We start from the raw sequence: 22,730 nt of genomic DNA, 5'->3' as shown, positions 1-22,730 counted from the left end.
TACTTTCTCTTCACTGCCAGTGCCTGTTGTTGTCACACAGCCAGTTAGAAGAAACACAACTTTAGGCACATGCCAATTCCTTCCTCCATCAATCTGATCATCATTTCTATGTTGGTGCTTTTTTATATCATATTCCCATTTTTAATAAACATTTTAACATGTTAATAAAATTAACCAATAGATGTAACAATTCATGTAGCTAAATTATTAAAAAATGCAATGTGTTAGCTGTTTGATTGTTCTTTAATGTACACAATGGAGATTTTTAGTTTCACTCTCAATTATGGCATCCATTTCTGTATTATATATATATATATTTTTTTTTTTTTTTTGGCGGGGGGATAATCAAACAATTATTTCTGTTACAATGGAAAGTGAATTCTGTCTGCATTTTGCAGTGACTTAAGCTGGTATTTAAGTTTGGTAAAGAAAATGTGGATATTGTTGTTTTAATGCAGACCTATAACCTTGGGTGACTCATAATGAAATGGTTTTATTGATGCTTGTCGTAGTATTCAAAGAATGAGGCTTGATTTAGAACAAAATTAGACATATTGGTACATAAGGGCTTATACAAATTAAGAGATTTCAAGATTTTGCAACTTCTGCAAAGTCTGACTTTTTTATAGTGCACCATCTGGCAATTTAGGTAAAAGGAGTGTTGACACAAACACACACACACAAACACACGCAGGAACACATGTAGAAAGGCACATATAAACAGCCGGGTTGTCGCACACTGTGGTGCACTGAATTAGCACTTAATAGCTATACAGCTGTTGCTTGTATGTGACATCACACCTGCAGGTGAGACACTTTGGTGACAAGTGAGAGGGATCTCTTCTTCTGTCACATACTGAAAAAGTTGAGAACTTAGAAAGAGCAAAGTGTGACAAAAAAAAAAAGTGTGCTGAGTGTGGGTGTGTCGTTGGGAAGGTGTGTGTATACAGCTGTCTTCATTTTTCAATTGTGAGCCAATGATGCAGCCAGTTCAGAAAAATATTAAGGATAAAGTAAAAATTTTAATACTCACACATTTACAGTCCCATATTAGTCTATTTAATTTTTAAATAGACTGATTTTTAACAGGCTAATGGAGAATTCTCTAATGTGTTCATATTCACTAGCAGGTTTTACATGGATCACCTTATTTTCAAGAATTAACACGTGATTTGATTTGTCATTTAATTGCATAGTTAGCTCTTTTATAATCTGCCAATACCTTTATAAATAGTTTATGCTCAAGATTTACTACATAGTTGTAGTGCATCCATTAATGAAGAGCACCAATGAATGTGGCTTGGCAATGTCATGGGGGGGAAAACAAAGAATTAAAATGCTGTTCTGCAGAAAATGTTTAAAGGTTTAAACCATATTGAGGTTAAGGAAAATAGATGTAGCTCACTAAGCACATGTCTCAGCAGTGGTGTAATGTTGGAGACATGCTGCAAAGCTTTTTGTGTCTCTAGGCTGGTTTTATGCCCCTTTTAAATACATTAATGCGAATGTGTGTGTGTGTGTGTGCTGACCACAGTGAAGTTGCAGGTGGCACCCCATCTTTCACTCCGGTCCCTCGCAACATGCACACATCCACACACACACACCTCTGTGTGAGCAAACCCTGTCCCTGTAATGAAGTTTAATGACTGTAACACTGTGCCAAAACAGAATGGGAGGGGTGGAAAAGGCACAGTGATATTACCTGAAACTATATTACCTCTCTTAAAGTCTGTAATGGTTACTGTACACGAGAAATAACAGGATTGGCAAACTACAACAGCTGATGCAACAGCCTCAGTGCCTTGTGCCAAAGAAAATTAGAAAAGCCTGGTTATAAACTGCAGATGTAGAGAAAAAGGAAAACAGAATTTCAGTATAAAGCATTAAATTGGGAACCTATTAAATTTATATTTACTGAACAATGATTTTACTTACACAATCACAGGATTTACTTTCCTAAAATAGCAAGTACAACTTGAGTGATTCTCAGCCAAAGCAGCTGAGCATAACATGATTCAAGATGAGAATGCTTAATAGAGGAATATTCTGGTAAAAGATGTACCTACCTTCAGAAAACCAGTTAAAAAATAACATACACAAAAAAAAAGTTTGACTGTGAAGGCCAAATGGGAACCTTAGAACAAAATGTTTATGCCCTTGTTGTGAGGATTTGAGTTTTTTTGTGTTTATGTTCTAGGTTTTGTTTCCCTGAGTCTCTGTAGTGTCCTTTCTCTTCCCCCTTGATTGCTTCCCAGGTGTGTCTTGTTCCCTAATTACCCTCCCAAAGTCCCCCTGTGTCCTGTGTCTCTTGTCGGGTCCTCGTCGTCCGTCGTTGTTCTCTGTGCCAGTCTGTTCAGTCGTGGACCTTTTGTCTTCCGTTCTTCCCCGTGCTGCCTGTATGTTTGGATTTTGGTTTTGTGGATTTTTCATTAAAATCAGCATTTTTCTTCTACAACCTGGGCCCGCCTGCATTCTCCCTCACCACCAACACCATTCCTCATGACACTCATGTCAGGTGAAAATTTGTAGCACAGGTAGTGCTTTATTCCTAGACTCAAAAATGTAATTGGAAAAAAAAAAGTTATTTCTGGAGATATCTTAAAGTAAAACTCAAGACCTGTCGAAATGTGATGTTTTCATTCATGGAAAAAAAACAGCCATATAGAATGCTGTAAAGTTCTTGTACGATGCTTTATTAGTCTACTGATGAAGTATTTCCTTACATTTCACCTTCATGCACTTTAGCAGCTACCTATTTCCTACAATCTTGACAATATCCGGATCAGATATTGTAATTTCTAGACTGTAAGGTGGCACTTTTGCCACTTTAAACACAGCAAGGCACTAATACTTGACTTTTTAATGAATTTTGAAACGCTGTAGTGGTGTGTGATGAAAAGGACAGCACAAACTCAGAGTGAGCCAAAAGTGTTGCTGAGAGCGACAACATAAGAGACTGAGGAAGTGTGTGTGTGTGTTCAGAAGTCCAAACTCCTTACAGCCTGATGGTTTAGTAGAACTAGTTCTGGGCCATCATTATGTGGCTGCATTTATTTCTTTTTTTATCCGCTGTAGACAGGAGGTCATCATTTGTATTCCAGTCGACGTCGTCTTGAGTTTGTGGATAAATTTGACTGTATTATGATTGTTTGTGCATTTGTGTTTATGAATAATTTAAGCCCTTCAAATGACTCACAACAGGTACGAGTGGTTTCCATTGAATTAGTTCACTGAAAACAATTTCCTCCTATCAAAATGACCTCAAACTGCAAATAAGGCATTTTTCTTTGAGTGTTTTTGATAAATTCTGTTATTTTGTTTAAAAAAAGTGAACCAACACATTTCCCTTCTTTTAAGGGTAACCTGAAAATATGCTTTCAGATCTTGGCAAAGCTCTATGATTTCATTACAACTGTTATTCACAGAGACAGTGATCAGAGTGACTTATATCAGCTGTATTAAATATGAATCATATGCCTACATTCTGTTCTTTTCATTCTAATGCTATTTTATTCTGTCATGTCAGATTTTGCTTCTATAAGTGATAAAAGTGGAAGATGGAGACAAACATTTATGGGGAAAACACAGGTAATATGTTCTTTTTTTTTGGTCTCTTCGGTCTTGGTAGTCTGTTTCTTGTCTTTAACCTTCAGAAAAAGATCCGTTTGATACCGAGCCCCAATGGAAAAAGTGTGGGTGTTTTAAAAGCAGTCTGTTCTACACACACCTTACTTCTCTCACCAGTTCAAGCAGAACTTTTGTTTCCCCTATAATTTATTCCTTTCTTTATGCTACAGAGGCTCCCCTTTTTTACTTTGTGAAAGAGGCAGGAAATGTGGCTCAGTGACAAACATTATTCATCATTTTACCTTGCTGCCATTTCCCCTCGTTCCTCTATCACTTCTGTCTCCATCTATCTTATTTTACATCTGTCACTTCTCCAGAAGCGAACTCGTGTTTTTGCCCTCGGGCTGCAATGGCTGGCCAAGCCCAGTTGTTAACCAGCCACTTACACTCTTTCATCTCCACACATACACCGACTTTAAATTATGTCTGGCTGCCGGCCAAAGTTGCTAGGCAGACTTATTTACAGCCACTTCCCAACATCTGGTGGGTGTTAGCTCTCAACCTCAACGGTTGTTTAGCATCACAAAGTGGAACAAGCATCACAACCTTTATTATTAAGAAGTGTGCCATTCATTTCAGAAACAAAGTAATGTTTTCTAATATTTCATTCCCACATGATTTTTCTGTTTTGCATCATTATTTCAAAGCCTCTTATGCATGGAGATGTAATAACAATTGAAAGGAAATAAATGAACCACAAATGCTGCTTTAGAAGCATGCAACAACGTACAATGAGAATGCATCAGTTGGTAGGAAAAAAGGAATATTATTTTTAATCAAAAACGGATGTTTATCTGCCTTTTTCATCATAGTGCATTGTAATGATAATAATGGCTACATTTATGTGCATTTCTGTAATTGTATTATAAAACTAAACGTAGTGGTAAACAAATCATTTTGCTCTTAGTTATGTATGCACATGTTTTTCTCTGTCAGACTGATTGCTTGTTGTGTTAACCTATTTATTTTTTAAAACCTGTTTGAAATAAAGTGAGTTTATTGACTCTTATCTGAGAAAATTGCTATGTTTGGATAAGGCAGTTTCTTTTCTCTGAACTAAGTTAAGTTTCTCCTCTGAGTTCAGCCGGCTCCTTCCCTCCCTAGACAGGAAGGATTTTCAGCCTTAGCTGCTGCTCTTCTTTCTATCCGGGGAGGTTATACTGAACCTGAGGCTTCTGGGTCTTCAGCGCAGTATCTTAGCATCGCTGTGCTTTCTCTCTTTGGATTCAGGATTGAATTGTTAACATGACCACAAAATAAGATATTTAATAAGTTGGTTTTTGTCTGAACCACATGATAAAGGGAGCAAACGATTATTAGGAATTTATAAACAGCAATACACAAAATGACAAGTATGTGGAACAGAAAAATCGCAAAGTAAAGTGAGAATATTTTCTTAAGCTAAATGGCCTCCATGGGAAGTTTAAGGATTCCTCAAGCATACATATAATAATAATAATAATCAAAGCAACACGTCAGGTATGTTTTTGATGAGGAATTAACATTAGAACATTGCATAAAGCTCAAAGTTGATTTTACATAATACCTGCCCTTTAAATTCATATACCTTAAGAATTCATTTGAAAACATTACCAACGTCTAAGACAACAGAATAGAATGACAACTTTAAAATAAACTGCATAACTGTATGTTTCCACAATCTCATACAATGTTTACTTTTAGCTCAATTTAGCTTTTTGTAAACGCTTGTTGACTAAAGGGGAAAAAAAAGGAACAAAGGAGACAACAGCTAAATTCAAAAAAACAAAGGATAAGAAGGGAAGTTAAAAAGTAAAATATAGATGGTTTATCTAACAAATTATCAGCAAAAACAGTTATTTTTCCTGCCAGAATTAAAAATGCATAGTGTTTGTCTGTCGGTCTCAGGCTGTGTAAAAAGATTGACCAACGGTTTTTGTAGAAGAAATGAGAAATATCAGAACTGCAAACAAAAACTCTGGAGCTGTAGATTAAATCTGATGCCATATTTGCCTTTTCTTGCCTTTTGTCTTTCAAACAAAACTGGACTAAATTATTATGTGGGAGGTCTTATCCAGTGAATATTTGATCAGAGCTTTTTGAAAGACCTTAAAACAGTGATCTTGAAACTCTATCTGAATTTTATCCAAAATATAATTTCACAGCTATATTCATAATCATGTTCATCATAAAATGAATATCTTATCCCTAAATGGATGACCTTATATCTTTGGTTTTGATGGTTTTTATTCATTTTTATTTCATACTGGTGTTAAATTCAGGTCTTTACAAGTTCTTTCAGAAAGTGACTGGGAAATTCAAGGTCAAGGACAAAAAGACAACTATGACTGTCAGTTCTGAAATATGGTCAAAAATGTTCAATATTACAGGGTCTCTTTGCAGATTTAATTGAAGATACATAAAATGACGGGGATGAAAGGAGAAGAGGTGTTTTAAAATCACATTGTTAGAATCAAGTGTAAGTTGATGATTAATGGACTGTGGGCCACTGCGTCGTTGTGACATCAGCATAGCTGTAACCGTCCTTTATTTTAGGAACAGGCCTTTTCTTTGAAAAGTATCTTTGTTCTAGTTGTGTGAGTGTGTATATATAATAGCCTAAGTCATGGTATTTTCTTAATAGCGGGCCAAAGATGGACACAAGTAATTTTCCTCAAGTATAAGTCAAACCTCAAGTGTTTGAGATGCTAGTCCAAGTGAAGACTCGAGTCTGATAGAAATAAATGATTTCTCATCTAGTCTGCAATGTTTTACATGAAGTCATGTACTGTTTGCAATTGCTTTTTAATCTCGACATTTAATTCAACTTGCAAAGAGCAGTTTTGAGCAGCTTTGAATTATTCTGAAAATTGTGAATTGCTAATTATGTAAATGCACAGTTGTGCTCAATGAAAAGTAATGGAGCTTAACACACGTCCACTTTCAAATCAATCTGATCAGGAGAACACTTATATGACGTGTTTAGTTGGAGAAACATGTGGCCATAATTATAAAGCTACAGCAAAGATAAACAGATTGTTATGAAGGTTTAATGGCCCGAGGTCTGTGAACATCCTTGGCTAATAAATCAAGGACATCTTGTCACAGTAAAATACGTGCAGCAGTGCATCATCTGTAAGAGCTGCAGTCTGTAGCTAATACACCGACCTGCTTTCACTCCTGATTATCAGGTGATTATTGTTAATGAGCCTCGAATCCTAGAATACGATTCTAAGTCACAACCTAGGATTTAAGTCCAACTTGAGTCAAAACCCAAAACTTGGTAATCTCTCCTGTTGGAAGAATTGTAGTTTCTCACTGCATGTCAAAAGAAATGATGAAAAATAGTCTTTAGCTAATTCTGGGACAATAACTTTTTAATTAATGTCATTTGTCTCTGTCAAATGAAAGTTAAAAAAGGAAAATAAATCAAAATTTAGTTGTCTCTGTGTGTATAAAATACCTGGGAAAGTGTATATGGACTGTAGGTAGAAATTCCCATTATGTTACCATTAGTGTTGAATTATCCAGACATTATTTTAAACCCTGACTAAGAAATTTGCTAATAACTGTTCCAGGGTAAAAGATATAAAAAGAAAAATAAAATCATATTAACCCTACTTTTAAATTTGAATACACAAGTTTAATTTTGAAATGCATCAGGTGGAGAAATGTTTGTTAACCTCCATGAATAATGAACACACACTGTTCATTATATGGTACAGATATTGGATTAAATAAGTATAAAAGCTCATAGTGAAAACATTTTGGGGTATTTTAGTCCCTAATTATTGGACAGTCAAGCATCAATGATATCTACTATAAGTTTGACTATTATAGTTTTCACCATAATAGAAGGTAAATAAAGAAATTAGATTAACTTTACGACCATTATCACTTTGCTTAACTTTGCAAAGTTAAGCAAAGTGATAATTACCATTCCTCATGTTTTCCCAAAAATGTTTAAAAGTCATTCTTTAGATTAAAGTGGCTGATGCGTTATGGAAGGAGTGATAAAAGATATCTTCTCTCGTCAGGCCTTAAGTTTAATTTGTATTTCTGCTGTAGAAATCAATGGATAAAAGACATGAAATGAAGGATAAACAGGAATGAAAGCCAATTGATGGAAAGGGATGAGAGAGAGGCATGTTGACAAGGAAAAGAAAGCCAGATAAAGAGTCCCAGGGCAACAGAGCTAAAAGATGCAAGCTAAACTGAGGAGAAATGTGAAAAAGCCTGATACTGATAAAGACTCAGGAAACGGGGGGAAGGCAAGGAGGGAGGAGACTGTCAAAAGTGTAATAATCCTTCTCTGATCGGAGAATCAGATTACTTGCACTAGATTCCTGTAATTAACTGTTGAACATTAATCAGGTTGGACTAATCAGATTAGAGCTGTAAACAGATTAATGAAGGATTACAAGGGCATGCTGTGCTAAGAAGTCATTTTTTTTCATATGATGAGGTAAAATGTCTGTCAAGCTTCCATCAAGCTATCTTACCTTTTAAAAAGGAAGGAACAAGAGGACATAAAGGGCAATGTTTGTCTGTGTTTAGTCGATAAGTTGTGTTTTTGTAAACCAGTCTTAAAAATTCCTATTGACAAATTAGTAATAAAATAAAATTGTGATTAAAATAAAAAGAAATAATTTTCTTATCATATTCTTTCGATGTAATCAAAGATTTATAACCCATATTTTTCTTTAACACAAGCACAGATGAATTGAAATCCTGTATCTTACAAAGGAAATAAGAAATATTGAATTCCATCTCCATCCAGTCTTAAACCTAGCTCACAATTTCTCCATGTTTGACAACAGGAAAAGAAAATATGTGTCTCCCCTGTGGAGACGGAAGAAAATTGTTTTTGTTCTTGCAAGCCGGTAGCCATGTTAACGTAACATTTAAGTGATCCTTAACCTTTTAAATAAAGTCCTATCACAGCAGCACGAAGCAGTGGTGGCATTTTGTTCAAGTGGAAATCAATAGTCTGCAATTAGATGCTGTCAATGGAGAATGTGCCAGACTACAACACAATGTAGCATTACAGAGATATTTATTTTAAAAGTAACCTGTGAGAGTGTTGGTGCAAATGAAATTTCTGAGCACATCTCACTCCATTTGCATCACATCAAGTAGGAATTTACCTATGGGCTTAACATCCTCAGGAAGAAGTGAACTGACATTTGCTTCATTTCTGCTCTTTTTGATAAAAGTCTTGACAAGACTTAGCTGTTTAAAAATCTGCTTACTCGTTTGTAGTTATTCACATGTAGAGTTGCATTTAGCTTGTTGGCTAAACTAAAAAGTTTATTTTAAAATAATTCTACAATTTCGTTAAGGGAAAAAAGATAAATAATTATAATAAAATGTAATAATAATGTAATAAATTCAAGGTATGAACAACATGGACACCTGGGTCTTGACAAATGTGACCAAAGATGTAATGATATTTTGCAATGTCATCTTGTATTCAGGTTCTCTCAATTATCTGGAAATTTGTCGTTTTAATGAGATTGAACTTCATTTTACATTGTGCATGTAATGAACAAAGTAAAGCAGTATAATTGTAAAATGGACAAATAAATGACACAAGATCATTAGTTTGAAAATTGTGTAAGATGAACAATTCTACAAATAAAAATCTAAAAGTGACTCATTCATTGGTACTTTTAGTCAGTTGTGTTGGAGCTAGAATTGTTCTCGCTCGTGCCACCAAACCATTCCTTTTCAGCACCTCAAATGCTCTATGTCCTTACTGCAGATTGCTTGTGTGGATGTTTTTTTTTTCTTTTCTTTTTTTCTTTGAAGAGCAGATGTCTAATGAGTGATTTAAAACCCGGTGTTAACCTTTTTGGTCAGGCATGCTAGGTTGACGACACAATTATCTTTTTATCACTTTCAATTTGAGCTAATAAAACAATACCTTCAGCGGATGTTCTCTTCTGTGCGCTCCTTCACGTTTTGGTTCGGATTTTGTCCTCTTTTTCTTCCACTCCTTCACTGTCCTATCCACCTTTATCCATTTCTTTTTGCACAGCCCCTCTCAACATTTATCTCCATTAAGTCTTGTCTTGTCCTTCTGCCTTACTTGCTCTCAGTACTCATATTCCCTTTCCTACCCACTCTTCTAGTTCTTTGTCCTTAAGCCCTTCCTCACTCCTTGTCTGTCCCTGTCATGTTCAGTCTCACTTTTTCCATCTTTTATTTTCCTGCCCTTTCTCTCCCCTTTACTTTTCAAGGTCTGCCTCTATTTTTACTCTTCCTCCCATTTAAACCTAACTTCTGGAGATCATCAATATTGCAGGATAATTTCTTCCTTTGCAAATAATCTTTTGTCCTGTATGCTACAAAGCGTACTGCTTTGTTTCTCCTCCTCTAAGTCGGTTGAAGCAGGAAGTCTTTCAGCTCTATAAGCAGCTTTTATAAGTTGGTCGACTAGCTGTGGATCACTGGAGGATGGAAGTGAACGATAACAAGGACCAGTGGATTTATCACTGGACCAAATTCACCCTTACCAAAGTGCTGGTTGAAAGATGTTTCTTCAGATCTCTATTATCATTAACAACTATGATTGGTGACAATCTATAGAGTTTGATGCGCTAAATCCTTTCAAAGTAGTGCCGATCACGTCATCAAGATAACGTTCTTCATGCTTTGAGAATAACCTTTTTATTTTCATATCAGGTTTACAATTAGTCCTAGCATTTGGAACAGTGGTTCTTAACCTTTTTTGAGGTACCGAACCCACCAGTTTCATATCCGCATTCACTGAACCCTTCTGTAGTGATAAATAAAATATGAACCCCGCCCCAAATTCAAGACATAGGGATGCCCCAACTAGAGTCTAGTTGGGTCACCCGATCACCAAGTCTTCTTAAAAGGTAGAGTCTCTGAGAACAGTTCTTCAAAATATAGTCACTGTTTTCAGCAAAGTTGAGCTGACTGTCCAGGAACGACCCAAGGTATTTAAAATTTGCCAAAGTTTCAATAGGTTGGCCATCGAGAGAAACTGAAACCACTTTAAGGTCTTGTTTAGATCATTTAATTAGCTCTAAATCCTTGAGAATGAAAAATTAATAATAAATAATAAAGACTTTGCGGTATTCTGATTTAGTAATGTAATTATATTAGTTGTGTTACCACCCCCACACCACTAGAGGCAGTAACAACCCCAAAAAGATGCGACTAAGGAGCAGATTTAGAAGTACACCGAAAGCTACAGAATTTGGTAAAAATGGTGAACTTTGTTGAAGTAATTAAAGACACAAGTTCAAATCCATGCTGAGAGTGGAGCTCCTTCAATCAGTGCTCCTCCGCAGCACTGATTGGCTAAGCAATGTAACATGATCCTCTGCAGCAAGTGATGGTAAAGCAGGGCGTCATCACGACTTTACACAAGTGTGTCTTTACCTCCGTGGCAGAGGCTCCGCCGAACCCCTGAGACCGACTCATCGAACCCCTGGGGTTCGATCGAACCCAGGTTAAGAACCACTGCTTTAGAAGAAATGTTGGTCAAAGGATTGTGTTTTTTTTAGACCCAAAAATTTGTAAGTCTGGAAAACATTTTTTTATTTGGAAACTGCCCAAAATGATTCAAAGCGTCCAGCATCCGGCTCACTGGAGTCAGAGGATGTCTGTAAGCCACCAATAGTTCTGCACATCCTGCACCGTGCTCCTCTGTTTCTGCATGTGCTGCTCGACTTCCTCTCTGAGAGCCCTTTCCTTTATTTGTTCCAGTTTCTCCCTCAGTTGTAGGATGACCATTTAAAATTGCTCTTCACACTTCTCTGCTGGTACAGATTGTACCAGTTCCACACAAAAAGACCTTATGTCTGGAGTTCCAGCGACAGAATTCAAACTGTTTTCAAAGTTTTCATTCCAACGTCATATTATCTCCCTACTGGAAGTTTCATATAAATTTTACTCAACAGAAATGTCACAGAACCTTTCAGAGGTTTAAATACTCACTGATTTTGTCATGTTAACCCCTTAGATCCCCGAATTTATATCCAATTGTACATTGATTATTTACATAATGTTTAATCTTGCTGTGTTAATTATTTTATAGATATTGCTGTTGCTGAAACAAGACTAAACTGAGCCAAAAGGTTTTGGTTTGGTGTTGTCTGACCTTTGTTCTACATGTTTTCTGTGTCCCCTACATCACTTGCTGCAAACTGTAAATGGGTTCCTATTATTATTATTATTATTATTATTATTATTATTATTATTTTCCAACATTGACTTTGTTCTTGTCACAAGGGATCTGTGAGGGTGATTTCTTGCATACAGAGATTTGAATATATGTGCATGACACAAAACTTTTGCTTATGCATCACTATTAATATACAAAAATGAAGACAGGTAGTGGATTTAAAAGAAGTCACAGCACTGAAAATCAATTGTTCTATGAAATTACTTGGAACATAACATCCTCAACTGATAAAATAAAAAAAATATGTTATCCGTGGAAAGAAAAGAAAAACATAAAATTCATTTTCTTCACTTCAACAAGAAGTTTTATTTTTGAACTTCTGTAAATCTGTTTCAACCATTCAGGAAATGACAAGGAAACTTTTAAATAAATATGACATTTTCCAGATGCCTGTCTTCTTTTACATCCTGTCTCTTTCCTCCATACACTTAGAAAGAGACTCGCAAACAGAGTCTGCTGACGTAGGCCAATGATTTGTTTTGTATCAAGGAAATATCTGTAGCAGTGGCATGGCATCTTTTCTGTTCGTTAGGCACTCCTTTTGAAAAAAAATATCATTCTACAGACCAAAGGGAAATAGCTGGGAGGGCTTAAAGACAAGCTGAGGACTGTGAAGCCATATATAAAGATGTAAAGAAAAATATAAGAAAAAACTCGTTTTGATATAATACGAAAAGGGAGAAACTGGATCCAACCCAGCATGTTGGAAAAGCTGTGATGGGGGTTAGGAACAGAGGAGCAAAGTGTTGGTCAGAGCATAGCTTGGGAGATGTGAATTCTTTGACCCAGTGACAAGGACATAAATCAAAACCCGGTGAAAATGCATGTGGCAGTATTGGGAATTTTGAAACATAGGGTAGGCAAAATCCAATAGGTAACTCTTAGACAAAAAAAAAAGAAAACAAAATCAATCACTGTAAGAAAACCTTTTTTTCAGAAGACCATTATCCAGAAATTAAATTTAAGTTTGGAAGCCTCAAACCGCTAATCTCTGATTTACTCAAACAGTGATGCAAAAAAAAAGATCATTCCTATGATTTCCAATGGTGGTTGAATTTTAAACCAGCTAACATGTAAATAAATACAAAGATGTTTAAGTTCTCCGTGTACCGAGAGATTAGTTACCTTTTTGCACACATAGTTCTGTGCACTCTGTCTGACAAATATGCAAAATATTTCATGTGATGCTCAAAATAATCAATTAGTCCCGTTTCTCCTCTCTGGAGGATACAGATGAAACAGTGTTTTCTTTCAGATGTAGAAAATCGAACAGCACTTGGAAGGGAAGCATTGGACGGATTATCTCAAGAACTCATTGAAACTCCTTAGTCAGCATCTCCACATTAACCAGCTGTTGAATTGCTCAAGAGCTGATGGTAGTCTCCACCAGTTTATTTTTTTATCTTTCCATTACTGCATTGGGTGCTGAAGTAGACATTAAACACATTAATCATAATATCTGGCAGAAGACACACAGCTTTGTCATATGGATTAAAGAATGGTAACCATAAGTCTGATAATACTCCTGTTTCGTACCTTTATTTGCACAACTCTTCCACAACAGCTGTGCTTATCTTTATTAAGAGTTTGCTTAAAAATCATAAGTGGAAGATTAAAAAAAAAGACATAACTTTAATTTTCTGCAACAAGAGATAAAATGTGTGGAATTTAAAAACAATATGTTAAGACTTTAGATTTTAATTCACTGTTCATTTTTTTAAAATTTAAATTATGTTTTCATCACAAAATCAACAAGTGCTGGTTTACTCATACAGATTTCAAACTCTTAAACTTTCTTTCACTTTAAGGGGAGGAGAGTGCAGTCCCTTGTTCATTTTATTTTGCACCTCCAATAGTTTATCTGTAATGTTATGTCCACCAAATCTGAAATCTTTTAAATTCTGATATATCTTTTTATTAAATTTCAAACATGCACGTATATTAGATTCATTTGTGGCTCCTGCTGCTCAGTCTGGGAGCACATTTTGACAACATCAGAGTCACCTTTTTCATTACATGCGTTTTTGATGTTACTCTGGATGAACTAAAGCCCAACTCAGTGGGTGTGAAATAAAGGCGGTGCTCATTTGAAATATTAGGTTTCCCCTTTTAATGCAGAAAAAAATACAATTAGCACCTGAAAGAAAAGCCTGGGCAGAATTATAGCAAGCCAGACAATGGAAGAATGAGAGCCCACCAAAATAAACTCTCATGATGAATGCACTGCTCAGAAATAGAAACCTCATCCGTCTTTCATCTTATCTCTTCTCACTAGTTTTTCCTTTCTTTCCTTCTGTCTTTCTTTCTCTTTCTTTGTTCCGTGATTCAAAAAAAAAAACCCCATCTCGGATAGACTGCCATCTTTGAAACTAATAGTGTTCATACTTCACCAAAACATCATCTGTGATGGATTTACTTTCTAGACTGTCACAGCACGCAAAACCAAACTGCTGCTTTGAACTTTCCCTGTCAAACACTTTTCAAATCTGAACATTTTAAGTGTAGATCAACGCTCTGTTTTTTGTTTGTTTGTTTATTTTTTGGTTGTTTGTTGTCCTCTTTCTCATGCTTAGACTACCTTTGCTCGATAAGGAGAATTTGCAGGGAATGGAACAAAAAAAGAAAAAACAATTTTAGAGTTGGCATACTAAACTGTAAAAAGAGATTTTACAAAGTGGCTTGAAAATAACTGATGAAGATATGTTTTTTTTACACCTATTTTTACATAATCTATTAAATAAAGGAAAAACCAATTACTGGAAAGAAAATCTATATAAACAATGCATTTTTACGTAGACAAATTGGACTATATAACTGAACATCATTTTACATAGCACATTTAGGATTAGAAAAACTCAAATTTCAAAACATTCATAATTCATGAGCACAAAATCAGCAAACAAGTTAATGTCATTTACATCTTTGTTCAAGTTTGGCATTTTAGAGGTGATATGAATATATTACTCTGTCTGAATCCTAACTCACTGATTTGAATATATCTGTAACCTGAGACTTTTCTACCATAAAGAATTTGTTTGTGAGCTTGTAATGTATTGTTCCAGAGATATTTCGTTACGTTCCTCTTTACAGAATGCTGATTTTACACCCTTGAATCAGACGCATCGAGAACAATCCTGAATGTGTGCAAATGTGTGTATCACTTTAATAAAATGTCATATTAATTACTTTAATATGATCTAATATCTTACCAACACAATATCAAGCAACTCTGATGCTATTATCACATCTTGGTATCTTTCCTCCCGACTAAGACCCATCTGGCTTTGCTCTTGCTGTCTTTCTTTCTTTCTCTTCCTGTCCTGCACGCTTCAGTGTGTTTTGATTACTGGCCGGGTGTGAGCGTGTCTGCACTTGGAAATAGAGCAGGATGGGCATTTTTTGGGGGGGAAAGAAGGATCACAGATGGGCCTTGTCAAATCTCTGTACATCTGGCTTTATTCCTGTCCAATTTCGCCCTCACACACACACGCACACACACACACACACACAGTCACTCTCTCTCACACACTTTCAGGTTTATGTTCAGTAAACTTTCTTGATTGTGAGCAACCTTCCAAAAGAACACATATGCGCGCTTTCAGACTTTTAAATGTCTAGCAGACGCATTTTTATGCATGCATGTTCAGGAGGACTGGAGTGCTCAGAAATCCACTTGGACACACACAGTCAGTGAGTCTGTGTGTGCAGCAGGGCACAGCGGGTATGGACTCCTGTTGTGTTTTGTGGTTGCCAAAGTAATGATGCCAGAGAAACTGGACTTTGCCAGTTTTAATTGTAGCCAAAGACATACCATTGTAAGGATGATAGAGTGCCAACTCTGAATTGTAACACAGCGCCCCCTATTGAGCCAGTGGCTGTAGTGACTGTGAATATTTCAGTTTCCTTCAATGTAGATTATTAATAAATACAGAGTTAAAAAAGAAGCACTTGTTTTTATGAATTAACGCTTTCTCTTACATTTGTGAAATGCAATCAATAATCATAGTAAAAATTCCTCAAATTTTTTTTTCAGACAAAAATAGCTGAAAATGAATAAACATTAATAAAACGTTAATAAATGAAAACGATGTAGTATTTTATCGTGTTTTAGACTCTATCCAAGGGTCAAGTTGTGCCTGCATGGAAAAGCTCTGCATGTGTGTGTCAGGTGCTCAAGGTCTCTGCACAGGACTCTGACATATGCTTCAGAGGATTCCTGTGGATACAGAAACATCCATGCAGACACCTCAAGGACACCCATAATGATGGAAAATGAATGAGGGAAGAAAACACAGAGCTTGCGAAACCTAATGTGCTGATGGGTTGTGACCACATGATCTATGGCCTGTGATTATTTTAAGCCTCACATGAAAATTTTTCAGCCTCTGGGGATAATGTTCTCTTCAACCAAAAGTAGCAGCAGGTATGTGTCTGTATAACAATGACTTCAAAAAGATTTGCAAAACTAGTCTCCAAAGTTTTGGAAGCACTGAGCTGCTATGTTTCCAAAGAATAAAATGAAGTCAGATCCCATAACATGAAAAGTATATTTTATGGAAATCTTTCATATATAGAATAGAATAGAATAGAATATAAAAAAAAATTAGAAATATCCTTTGTCACTCGGTGGGGATTTGAGGAGTACCAGCAGCAAAGTGACAGGCAAGTGGAAGCATGCAGATTCACACAATAGTGAAAATATAAAAACAAAAACAGTAGACTATACAGTAAGACTAAATTTACAGCATAAGAAAAACATCTGTACAGTTAAGATTTAAGGAATGAATGGGATGACTTAAGATTTTTGGTAACACTTTATTTGAAGGAGTGTGCATAAGACTGATATGACACTGTCATAAACATGACATGACACCTGTCATGAATATAAAGAAGCCTTTATGAATGTTGATGACAGTTGTCATGAAGTGTTGTTCGGTAAATAATGACACTTTTAATGCAAAGTTGCTCTAAAAGTTGCACTAAAAGTCAATTAAAAGTGCCAACTTTGCATGATTTTGTAAATAATGACAATTTAATGCAAAGTTGGCATCTTTAATAGACAGTCATCTTAATGTTCAGTCAACACTTTTATTTATGCACTGCTTCAAATCCATTTACTAAGACTGTGGACTGGAGTGTAATTTTTGGTGAGTCATGTGTAGCCACCTCGTGTTACATAGAAATGCCAAAACCACCACCAGTTATCCAAATTGACATCTTTGAGCAAATTTTCACAGACATTTTACCATCTTTTTCTCTCTCTCACCCTGTACTTGTTTCCTACTTCCTGTGGGTCTGTCGTCTTTCCCCTATTCTGTTACATGCTTGCAGTCTGACGTTCCTTCTGCTTGTCTCCTCAACTTTAAACTTATCCCTCCGTGCCCAGGCACCATAACCAAAAAACCTGCTTACTCATTTTTACACAGAGGTAGCGGTTTATTCCGCTGCTCTTGTTTTTGTGAAGTCGCCTCAGTATGAATTGCCCCAGACAGCGCTACTCTGTCCCACCCTCATTATATTTTCACACTCTGCTTCCCAAGGACACATGCAATTTCCATCACAAACTTTTCATTCTGCATGTGCATTTTCTTTGTTTCACTACAGTTGGAGTAGAAACTTCATTTCTGTTCATTATCTAAGAAGATAATAGATTTACAATGTCAAATAAGTGTTGAAAACATTTAAATCTCTTCTTACAGTATATTGTAAGAAGATACTGGAATTATTATAAATTCCAGGCGTGCAGCCATTCATTTTAATACAAATTCCTACATTTACACTTAACCTAAGTTGTTTTCTTCTGTGTTTAATCACCAGTGTTTGATGTAGCTGTATGAAGTGGTTTGGAGCTGTGTCAGCTGACAGACACAGGTGTAGATAAATCACAGTACTGCAGCACAATCACGTAACCTATTCTTTGTCATCGGCTTCGTATTATTATAGTAGTTGCCCATAAACCATTTATAAAATAGTTTGCTTTTAGCATTTTAGAGAAGAGTAATAAAGCTCATTGCACCTGTTCAGTTTTTCACACCTACATTTTCTATTTTGTAGCATTGAGTAACTCTGTAGAGCTAAAGGATTTACTTGTTTTGTCTTTTTTTTTTTATCTATAAATATGCAGAGCAGTCGACATTTCTAACATTACAAGAGAGAAACAGGCCTGGAAGTGTCTGTTTTACCCAGACACTTCCAGGCCTTACTGCCAGGTTTTAAAATGCATCACCTTAATAATATGAAGATCATTCTATACGTTTGGGTTTGGCAATTAGGCGCCAGCCTCACAACGGCATGTTTATGCTGCTCAACGTGTGAGGGTCTGACGCAAATCTGACAATTTGTGTTCTAGCATTGCCATTGAAATAGACGAATCCGGAGTGGTGAAGGGGTTGAAAAGTAGCAGACAGCAGACGGAGAGAAGTAGCAGCGGGACTAAATGACAACGGGAACATACGGATTAAATATGCAACAAAAATTGATACAGCACATCTGTGAGGATCACATGTGAAACTGCGGCACAGCTATAGTTGGAGCCAGAACTAGCTTGAAGGCACCTCAATTTTATACTACAGGAGAAGAATCCCCCTTTTGTGGAGTAAAGCTGCCATGGCTTTGCTAAACAGACACTCAGTCTGTTTAGCAAAGAATAACAGACAAACCTACAATTCTTTTTTACACTCAAATCAAAACAGTCGCTTTTCTATTAGTGATTAGTTTTGCAGTACTAGTGAATGTACTTTGATGGAAACATGTCCTAAAAATTGCATTTAATTCCTTTTTTCAACATGATTAAAATGGAAAAAAGACAAAGAATACACACTGAAATGTACAAAAATCAGATTTCAGTAAAATGAAAAAAACAAACAGGCAATATGTCATTTTTATATATGAGGGGCCATTGCTCATAGAATTGGTGTTAAAACTAGTCATGCTTTGATGCAAGCTGTGATGTTTAGTCGATACCTCATGGACACAACTGTGAGCTTGTGTTTGTATCAAAATGTCTCTGTGATGGAAAAAGTGTTAAAGACGCTCCATACATTATGGCCTTTGTGTGTGTCAGTGAGTGGAGATGCTTGTGTGAAAGAAGCTGATACATGTGTGCATGTGTTTATGTCAGAGTGTGAATAAACTAAAAATTCATTGCAATGGTCATTAAGGATGGATTTATGCAATGTCAATTTAATGTGAATAAATTATTTTCTGCTCTGCTGAACAAAGAACACACAAAGCCAGGTTCTACCAACACCTTTAAGTACAATAATGGTCAAATTATTATTTGACCTTTTGATGCTGTTCCTCTCTTCTGTTTTTTTAACTTTCGTCCTCTGTCAATTTTTCTCTTCAGTGTCTGACAGCTCGTTAGGAGCAGCAGGGGGTGGACCGGGCGCAGGGCCGGACTTTTCCCAGCCTCGTTTCTCCTCTTCCCTCCCGACCTATCTCCCAGTCCAATGTCAGCTAAGCGGCACTGACTCTGCCTTCTTTCTGCGGGAAGCTAATCAGGAGGTCATGCGAAATGGCAGCCTGTCATCGCGGACTGAGCCGTTCTTTCTTCACCAGCTGGAGCCAGGCGTTGCTCCACAGTCCCAGCCAAGTGTCAATTGCAGCTATGGAAATCTGAGCATTGAGCAAATGATCCCAACGGAGCTCCTTCAAGGTCCTCAGCCACATTTGCTGACCTCAGTCAGTCAGGTGACGACAAACTGGAGGATCAAAGGTCAAGTGGTGGTCCCTAAAGTGGGGTCAACAAGACCATGGATACAGGTACATCCCAATTGGTTTTATCACTTCTTTGGTTTTTGCATTTGTCACAGCTCGTATTTATGAAGACAAAAGTTTTGTTTTAAAAATGTTTTTTTCTTAAAAAATTCAGAACAAGTTGTACATTAATAGAGAACATAATTTTCTGAGTTCTCTCTACAAGTAATATTTGCAAATTTTAGGTATTGCATGTACTATCCAGGATTTCTTTGCTTAAAAAAAATTTACTTTTGTGATAAGAATGAGAAAAGGATTTTTACTAAATCCCTTGCCTCCCGTGAATCTCAAATTGGTCAATCAGTAAACAGAAGAAACGTGAACAATGGCATCACCTATCTGCGCCGTTTTACAATTTTAGTCTGCCTACGATTGTAGGTCGGCAATGGCAGTAGAGGAAGTGAATGCAGGCGTTCGGTCTGTGTTGGCCACGCTTCCAAATATTGAATCAACACTGCCATCTTATTCGGCTCAACGTCGAACTGGCTCATTGCATACGTCATAGCTGTTTATCCTATTACCCAATCAGTTATATAGCTGATTGGGTAATTGATTCACCCAATCAATTAGTGATTGGGTGAAATTTAAAACTTAAATTTCAGCAAACAATTGTTTCTCAAGAGCTGGGGGTCCAGACCCTTTGTGCAAAACAAAAGCGTAGAACCAGTGGTTTGTTTTTACCACACTACTTCATTCCTGGGTATCTTAAGGTGTTACCTTGATAATTAATTCAGCAGTTCACTGATTTTAAAATTGTTCCCATAGAAACTGAACACTTATCAAAGAAATTGCCCCTTCAGTTCTGATTCTAGCGATGTAAACATACTTGATTTCGTAAAAGCATATATCCATTCTGTTGTTGATGTATTTACCTTTGCTATCTTAATCTACTTACTTTAATGTTACGTGCATTTACTTTCTCTATAGGTACTATTTTATCTGATTGGACGGCGCTGGGATGGGCCCGACCCGCTTCCTAGATCCATTCTCCCATGTGTCCGCGCCTTGGCCGTACGTGACACCAATGAACCAGCGCCTTCAGCAGGCTGCCGTCTCATGGGGCCATTTGGCATCTGTGTGGTCCGTCTGAACATCCCAACAGCTTGGTTTACACCATCACAAGTGAGAAAAAGACCTCCTGAAGTGTCTCTACCATCAGTGGATGTGTACTACTCAATCATACCAGTGGAAGGGGCTGGTCAAGACTGTCCATCCATTGTGAATGAGCCATGGAAAGCTCAGAGTTCAAATGTCGGACCTCTTGGAGGACAGTGGGGTACTTTGGACGACGGAGGGCTTCAGGACATGATGAAAGCTGGTACTGTGGAGATGAGCATCGCCCCAGTTTCTGCTAAGGGAGAAAGACTGCAATTAGATGAGAACCTGGAGGTACTTGTACCACCAAGTCCGCTTCGACTTGGCAGAACAGTGGCATTTGGCATATACATGAAGACAGATTCAAACCTGGAACACTTCACGTTGAGGTAAGACCATAAATCTTTTGTAGAACATTTTTGCTTAAACTGGTTAGAATTTTTGTCTATTTTTGGCTATTTGTTTCTGTTTGTTTGTGGCTTCGCTATATCGACCTACTCGTCTCCTGCATATGTGCCATGTTTAATTTCTCAATGCTGCCACCTCCCAAAGTTGATGCCTGTCACCTTTGTTAGCTCGACTTTTTCCAGAAGTCAGCAACGCAAATAGTAACTTTGCAAGTATTTATGGCAGATCCAACAGAAGCAGAGACGCAGAAGTCAAAAACAGAACAGGAAAAGTGCAACTGGGACTGAATGAAAACTGAAGAGACGAAGAAAGAAAAGAATGAGTATAAACTGAGAGAATCTGGGTTACAGAAACCAGGGGGCAGTACCCTTAATGGGTCTCAGGTGTGCTTTAAAAAGCCAGTGTACATGAGGTTTTGACGGAGGCCGAATATCTGTGCTTGCCTTATCCCTTCAGACAGCTCTTTTGTTCTCTGAGACAATAAGTTCACAACCACTGATCTAGAGTAAGCATGCTTATCTTATTCTATCTATTCTGCCTCATTTCAATGACTTCAGGGATTTTAGGCTGTCAAGTAACAGATCTGCAAATGCATCATTCTACCCAGCAAATAGCTGAGTGCCTGGATCCATCGTACAGTAGAGATAACAATACTTTTCATGCAGTAAGTTATAGTAACAAAATTTTAAACAGCATGCGTTTTTTACTGCTAGTTGAAAAACATGCTGCTGCATTGGTTGATGGTTTTACATTTAGAAAACCATAAGTGTATATTTTCCTTATGTTGTGAGCCTTACATTATGAAAGAGAAGGTACATTTGTGTTAATAATGTATATGAATGTGATGTTATTTCAGGGAATCTTGGGTGGATTTTCACATATTTTTTTACTTCTGTCTAAAGGTTTTCCTGCTCATTCTGGCCATACTTAAACTTGGGAAATGCTAAGAAACATTCTGACATATGACCACATGTTTTCTTGTTTTCTTAACATACTTTTTAAAATAATGTAACAATTCCAAACACCACAGAAGTGCAGGAACTTCATTTGAAAGTGGGAGCCTGAAAGTGGATTTTCATTAACTTAAGTGAAGTCACACCTCAACAGCTGTGACAAACCTAACATGAATCAATAGGGTACTGATTACACACACTCAAAGAAATCAAAAACAGGCTGGGCCCAGTAAAGTGTTCACTAAGCATTAACTGAATGTGCTAATATGGATAAGAGGCCTGAGACTGGCAGTAAACAAAGTTGTGAATCAGAGTATTGATCAAGTGTTTTACTTTTTTTACACCTCTTCATGTCGTTGCACCTGAATATATAGTCCTCTCCACTCACTGGAGTTGAGTGGGCTATTGTTACTGTGTTATACACTTTAAACAAAGACTACCATGGTCAGTTAGGGCCATTTATTGATGATTATGCTGGCTTTGGCACCAAATTAAACTATTTGTTCCAGCTATAATAATTATCAGATTCATTTATTTCATGTTTACTGTGTCCCCTACATGACTTGTGGCAATCTGCAGACATGACTTCTTATGGCACCTCTTTGGTATATTTGGTATGTTTCTTAGTGACCTAAGGCTGACTATATGGAGCCAACAACCTTTCATTCAACAGCTTTGTCTCCGTTGTTCTA

General features: G+C 36.8%; 1 protein-coding gene across 2 annotated transcripts in view; it reads left to right on the top strand.

Moving 5' to 3' along the window:
- LOC106918276 (transmembrane protein 132C-like) overlaps positions 1-22,730 on the top strand; it is a 151,639-nt gene that overhangs the window by 93,549 nt on the left and 35,360 nt on the right. The window contains exons 1-3 of one of the 2 annotated variants that reach the window (XM_088008707.1): positions 3,525-3,588; positions 19,173-19,588; positions 20,510-21,066. In XM_088008707.1, coding sequence (XP_087864833.1) covers positions 3,558-3,588; positions 19,173-19,588; positions 20,510-21,066 — 1,004 coding nt within the window. In that variant the 5' untranslated portion in view covers positions 3,525-3,557. Of the gene's footprint in view, positions 1-3,524; positions 3,589-19,172; positions 19,589-20,509; positions 21,067-22,730 lie in introns of those variants that run through there. The other variant, XM_088008706.1, reaches the window with a different exon arrangement.

The sequence above is a fragment of the Poecilia mexicana genome, unplaced genomic scaffold (genome assembly GCF_051168715.1).
Source record: "Poecilia mexicana isolate PSO_F unplaced genomic scaffold, ASM5116871v1 scaffold_9, whole genome shotgun sequence".
Classification (NCBI taxonomy): Eukaryota; Metazoa; Chordata; class Actinopteri; order Cyprinodontiformes; family Poeciliidae; genus Poecilia; species Poecilia mexicana.
The sequence above is the reverse complement of the archived record's forward strand: the minus strand, read 5'-3'. Positions and strand labels throughout refer to the sequence as shown.